This window comes from Theobroma umbraticum, unplaced genomic scaffold (genome assembly GCF_002168275.2).
Source record: "Theobroma umbraticum cultivar Fairchild unplaced genomic scaffold, ASM216827v3 scaffold_30.0, whole genome shotgun sequence".
Lineage (NCBI taxonomy): Eukaryota > Viridiplantae > Streptophyta > Magnoliopsida > Malvales > Malvaceae > Theobroma > Theobroma umbraticum.
Window position 1 is genome coordinate 3,149,577 of NW_018397254.1, and position 6,523 is coordinate 3,156,099.

A 6,523-nucleotide genomic window follows, 5' to 3' on the forward strand; every position below is an offset into this window, starting at 1 on the left:
TCTGGGAAGATATAAAATTAATAAACCATACAAAAACTTTCATATGAGTGTTTATATTTGAATCCAAAATAAATAAATAAATCAATACATATGAATCCTAACCAATTTGAATTTGTTAATGCCACAATTGATTGTTGTGGCACAAGAATGTTGGAGGTATCATGCCCGTGCAACCAATTCATATGGTAAGTTTAGTAAAAAAAAAATCAATTCCATTAAAAAAAAAAGAATTTAGGGTTTTGGATCTATGCTTGTTGAGGGAAGGAGAGGAGGAGATTAACTTAAAAGAGAGTTGGAGGGAGGTTAAAAAAATTGATTATCCTTTTTTTTTGAATTTTTTTAAAAAATTAATAATATTTATTTTTAAATCTTTTAAAATTATAAATTTATTTTTCAATGAGGTGATATCGTATGATGTCGTGACAATACATCAAATATAAACCCTTTTAATATCATACATTTCATTCCAGAAGATTTAAATTAAAACTTTCGATAAGAAATTTCACATAATTTTAATCGTTGCGTAATTCTTTTAGAGATGTCTATATTATTTTGTCCTAGCTAATGGGGCTAATGAAAACCGTCCGTTTAAAGTTTAAATCCTCTCATCCATCGTAACTATCCAATTGGTAAAGGGCACTGGGCCCATCGTACAATGGAGATGAGTTAACTCTTAAGTGGCCCAAAAGACCAAAACGACACTAGGAGGGCCACTGTAGCCCACTTGAGTTTCCTTAGTGGTCTTGTTCCTCATGTCAAAAAAAGAAATTCGAAAAGATTTACTCACTCAATTTTCTTATCCAATCAGAGCTAACCAAGTAATCATATCAAACATTCCCTCACTGTAAACTGTCGTTTCTCGTTTGTAAGTTGACCCCGAAGGCCCCAACTACCAAATCCCCTACCCGCCATCGCCACCGCCGCCGCCACCGTTAATGGGCTCACCGAAAACAACCACCCAATCATCCCCACCATTCCTCCGCCCGCTAATAACCCTCGACACCACCGTCTCCCACTTCCTCCACACACTCTTTAAACCAATCCTCCCAACTTTCCTCCTCCTCCTCCTCGAATACTCCGCCGATTTCCGCTTTTCCTTCCCAGTTTCCCTCTCTCTCTTTCTCGCTTCTCCCTCCCTTTCCTCTCGATCAACCCCTCTCATCCTTGGCCTTCTTCTCGACCTCGCCATAATCGGCCTCATCAAGCTAACCTTCCGCCGTGCCCGTCCTCCTTACAACCCCAACATGTCCCCCGCTGTTCACGCCGACAACTTCTCTTTCCCAAGTGGCCACGCTTCACGTGTTCTTTTTTTAGCTACTCTCTTCCACCTAATTCTCCAAAACGACGACGGATTTGTTTCGGATTTTATTAAACGGTGGATTAAATTGGAAGCCGGTTTTGTTCAATTAGGTGTCTGGGTTTGGGCTATAATAACTGCTACTTCACGGGTTTTGCTTGGAAGGCATTTCCTTTTTGACGTTTTGGCTGGGGTGATTATTGGGGTTCTTGAAGGGATTGTTGCGTTCCTGGTTTTTTGGTTTTAGGAAGCATTCTCAAAGGTAAGCGGTTGAGCATTGTTGCAAAAACTGTACTTAGTTCTTATACGAGGAATTGTTTTGCTTTGTAATATTTGATGCGAAATTTATAGATAATTCAGTTTCAAACAATGTATTTTACATAATCAAATTGTGGGTTGCCTTCAAAATTTTGTTTTGATGTACAATTTAGAAGCTTGAGAAAATGTTTGTGCAATAATTTTTGTGTTGCTGGCATTAAGCATCGGATTGGGTGAATGGTTACATTGGCCGGTCAGCTTGATCAATGAGTTTTAGCATGTCTTGTTAGCGTCTTTTCTTACCAATATCTGGTTTTTAAGGTATTTTAGTTATTGGTTGGACGGGGAAGGTAATTTTATTTATGAACAGAAACTTCTTGTTAATTGGATGACGTTTGATTGACAAATTCTGTAAGTAAATCAAGCTATCCGTAATCCTGTGTTTTATTGAGGTTAGAGAATTGTAGTTTCATTAGTCCTTTAAAATTACTGACCATCTTTTCATAGAAAAGCTTTTGTCTGAACCTTTAGAAATCAAGATTCAAGTTATAAACGTTTATGCTGTCTATATCATTTGCCACATGACGGGTTTGGTTGTAAGGAATAAAATTGGTTTGTACTATTAATATTTACTCTGATACCCGCGGTTAGCATGGAAAATATATCTTATATGGTAATTTGTACTTTTCTTGGTATCTTGGGATTTAGTTAAACAGGATTAGCTGTCTCTAAGATTATTGCATAATTGCAAAGGATATATGAATGCTGGATGACCATAATTTCAGCAATGAAGTGGAAGATCTCTCCATTTTTGAGTTGTTGACAATTGTATTAACTGATTACTTGACTTTCGTCATTTATTTCATTTAATAAAGTCATGACAGATGCCTAATTTAAGGTTTTTCTTTATCTATTTAATTTGGAAACTCTTGTTTTTGAATCATTGTCACCAGATGATTTATCCCCAGAGAGTTTAATGATAGATATATGTGGCTAGGAGTGTCAAATGAAATTAACCATCATTTTTTCCTAGCCATCCTTAGTTTTTCCTTTTCTTTCAATAAGTTTAATCCCATTTGCGTGATCTTAGGTGACTGGTGGATACCAGAATCGTTTGCATATATAACAATTGGCTCTGGTTTTTTTTCTGATGAATATTTGCTAGAATTGTTCCTTTGGATCTTACTGGACTAACAGGCAATGACAATCATCCATGGTATAATAAGAACAATTTTTCTAATATTTTTCTTGAACTATTTTCTGATAATCTTATTTCCGCTCATCCATGCAAATAGACTAAGTAAAAGATACTCATGGGCCTTAGAAACTTGGTAAAAATTTTCTTTTTCTAGAGAATATGGTATCACTGCCTTGCAAAGAATCACTTATATCTAGGGCTATCGATTGGGCTGATGCTAATGCAGGCCAATGTCAATTTTAAGGGCAAACTGTAAAGGTTCTATCTCAAGTTCAATTAAGCCACATATTTCTATCCCTCTGTTGCTCAGCCCATCTTTTCAAGCACTAGGCTTTGCTCTTGCTAGCCCATACTTTGAGTATTGGAGAGTAAACTTTCTTTTGATCTCCTGATGTCAGATGCTTTCAGCATAGTTCTTTGGTTCAGGAGTGACTAAGTGATGGAGATTTTGCCACATATTCCTTTAATTAGTGTGCCTGCCTATTGTTCAATTTTTGTGGCATTTCCATTTGCATAGGCAGAATCACATTTCTCTGACGTGGTTTCTGTGATGCCATTTGTTTGTCAACTCTCGTTTATGGATCAGCTGAAGGAATTACTGCAAAGTTTTGTTAATAAATCACTGGATCATTCAATAATGCTCTCTTGTCTACAGCATGATGTGTCTGATAAATATGTTTATAATATGCAGGCTTAGTGTAAACAGCAAGGATGGTGGCTTACTCTCTCTGTCTTTCTAAGCTTTTGTCCTACTGTTTTTAGTTAAGTTTCCCTTCAGACATGAGAAACTTCTCATATTATGATGCTCAGACACTACTAATTGAAAAAATGTTAGAATTCACAAGATGAGTCATGATTTTAGTAAATTACTTTAGATGAAAATTAAGTATTTTGGAGTGTGAGTTCTAAGAGATACCTCTCTCTGAGCCGTTGGATTTTTATTTTTTATTTTTTGTTTTTGAGGGGGGGTTTTGAGTTTTCACACAGTCAAAAGAATCTGATACATCTTAAATGCATCATGATCTCTGGACAGTGATGCCTAGAAAATGTTGGCATAATTGGTGCCCTTATCATCAAAGAAACTGAATAGTTAAATGTTAGCTTTTGCTGTTTTTGTATTCTTAACATAAGATGGACTAACTGCTTTTGGGCACTGAGTGGCTGTTTTAATTTGTACTATGCATTTTTATGTTGAAATTATCTAGGACTGTGGTTTACCTTCCAAATGGTAATACTTGTATTCTACTTCTGAATAGAGGATACTCGAGTCCAGATGGAAAAAGTTTCCTCTTCTTATTCCAATCAAATGTAGGATTCTGATTGAACCAGCCTGAGTTTTTACAATTACATGTTTCATTCTGCTGTTTGGTGCATTTTATTGCTTTGCCATGGTGTTGATGTGAAAATAATGAGGTACATTTGATGAATCTCCTGCTGGTTGCCCATCTTTTTAGTAGATTGGGTTGGTCATCCGTTTTAACTTTGTTGCATTTGCTGTGTATATTTTGGGAAGAAATGTTTCGACAGATCCCAAGAGAAGTAGAGAACTGTCTCTTGCAAATGTCTGGAAGGCCTCTTCCACTTGTGTTTCAAGGGTCAGTAATTTGTTATGGAGATAACTTTATCACGTGATTGATTGGCCAAAAAAGATAGAACGAGGAATAAAATAGGAAAGTTGAAAAAGAAGTGAATGATTTGGTCAATCAAGGAAAAGGTTTGTTGCACATGGTACAAGTTTACTATTGTTTCTTCATGCTTCATTGCTTTCCCTTGCTTTTCTACTGGCTTTATCGATTACCATATCTCCTTTGATACTTCCATTTTGAAAAGTTGCTTCCCGAGAACATAGAGAGGAGAAATAGAATTCTAAAGTGGTTAGCTCAATAATTCATCAAAGATCTGCATTGCTTGTCAATAATCTTATCTTATAGGGTGGTGTGCTGTTGGTTGACTGACTGACTGATTGCAACATCATAGGCTTCCTGGATTAATGCTGACTTTGGTTGTGCAAGTTGTTAGTTGCATCATTGCTGTTGTACCTAGATGAATGTATTACAACTGACCTAGATAGAAACAGGTTTCATGCCTCTTTTTGATTTTTGTAGTTCATGTGGGGCAGACAGATGATTGATTGAGGCTCAAAGTAAGCAATGGATTGATATACCGTAACGTGACTCATATCATTATTGTTTCCATGTCCATTTCCGGTTGTTGTAGCTGGAAAAGCTAAGCATGTTCGGAATATGCGTTACTGTGCAACGAAATTGCAATCACATTGTTCTTTTATGCAGAATACTAGATGGTCTCTGTCCTTAATATGCTGCTATTTTACTTTATAGCCTCAAATCCGCTTCATAAGGGGGCCCTACCATGGAAATGAAGCTCGTTGATTTCATGGGGCTGTGTTGTTACAACTGTTTGTATTCTGTATTTTAGGCTTGAACTGATGGCCGGTTTGCAGATGTGTTGTTCACCGGAGGTGGAAGGTTGCTGTTGGTTGATAGTCTGGCTTTCTTTGTTTTAAAGCTATCGTTATTGGAGCTTGTCGAGTTGCGGGACATCTGCATATGTGCTTTTCCCTTAGCTTCTTCCTTTAAAAGCCGTCTTTTGTGGAGAACTAGCTGAAGCCTTTTTGGACCAAGCAGAGACCCTCAATCATTTGTAGGCGAGTAAGTAGAGCATGTGTCTATGCTGGATTGGGCGGTTGGTAGAGATTGAATGACAACAAATTGTAAAAAGAGAGTTATGTCTAGTTCACTCAACTCGCCGGCTGCTTGAGCTTATCCCATTCGTAATTGATATTGACAAATTGAACCTACTTTGGGCTTCTTGCATTAATTTTAATAATAATCTACCTTTTTTGTTTTTTCTGGTTTTAAAATGTTGAAGGGCTAACACAATTTCCTCCCTCTAGATTTCCTTGAAAAACAACCACATGGTCCACACTTGTTTTAAGGTAAACATCTGATCCTGTAAAATGTATCCAAAATGAAGCAAGCGGTCGCGGTCATCTGATGTTTCATCTGCTGAATTTGGAGATGCCCCAGAATCTGAGAGGTTCTGAAAATGTTAAGACCAGTCAAGGCCTAATGATAGTGGCCCAACCTTGGACAAGGTCTGAGCTCATTGTCATGCCCTTCTCAAGCAGCTTGCGAATGCAGCTCTAGAAAAAGTGGATGGATGGAACACATGTGATGGCGTAACCTGTTTTGTGAAGCCATGGCATTGGCTATATACCCTCTTTAAAAGAGTTTGGACACATTCCCATGAGCTCAGATTTGGGTATTTCTGTTTGCCCCTTTTCTCGAGGATTAGGACCACTGAGCCAAATTGGATTTTGGAGATCTGAGTATGAGGAGAGGTGTGGACTTACATGTCTGTTGGATTTTCCTCTGGCTACTCAATTCTTCATCATCACCATCACTGCCACCAACAGACGACCTGGGCAGATAGATTCAGAAGCAGAGGGGTAAACACGCCCAGAAAAGAAAAGAAAAAGACTGACACCGTTGGGTAGAAAAAAAAACATTGGAAAGAAGTTTGCAGAGATGAAGGCAGTGCATCATTTGGGAGCCCTGTCCTCTTACCCCACTAGTCATCATGAAGTTAGCACTAACTTTTCGGCCCTTTGTGTTATTCATACAGTTGGGTCTATGTTTATTTTCGAGAACCAGCCAGGAACAATTTTGCTTACCATTTTGGTTTCGCAAAATTACTGTCCGTTTCCAACTCTACAAACAAGCTACAGACAAACTCAAACTGTTCTTTTG

General features: G+C 37.7%; 1 protein-coding gene across 5 annotated transcripts; it reads left to right on the top strand.

The window, feature by feature from the left end:
- The first annotated feature begins 768 nt into the window (after window positions 1-768).
- Window positions 769-5,634, top strand: LPPBETA (Phosphatidic acid phosphatase (PAP2) family protein). 5 transcript variants are annotated; one of them, XM_021443361.2, is made up of 2 exons: window positions 769-1,559; window positions 5,190-5,634. In XM_021443361.2, exon 1 carries the CDS (start codon window positions 936-938, stop codon window positions 1,542-1,544), a length of 609 nt encoding a protein of 202 aa, XP_021299036.1. In that variant the 5' UTR covers window positions 769-935; the 3' UTR covers window positions 1,545-1,559; window positions 5,190-5,634. The 5 variants fall into 5 exon arrangements, with proteins under 5 accessions (XP_021299036.1, XP_021299011.1, XP_021299045.1 ...); XM_021443336.2 differs by lacking the exon at window positions 5,190-5,634 and adding an exon at window positions 5,093-5,107; XM_021443370.2 differs by lacking the exon at window positions 5,190-5,634 and adding an exon at window positions 4,831-4,847.
- Window positions 5,635-6,523: the final 889 nt, after the last annotated feature.

Bases quoted from the DNA above. Each gene is read 5' to 3' on its own strand.
- LPPBETA (XM_021443361.2), top strand. From the start codon at position 936: ATGGGCTCACCGAAAACAACCACCCAATCATCCCCACCATTCCTCCGC.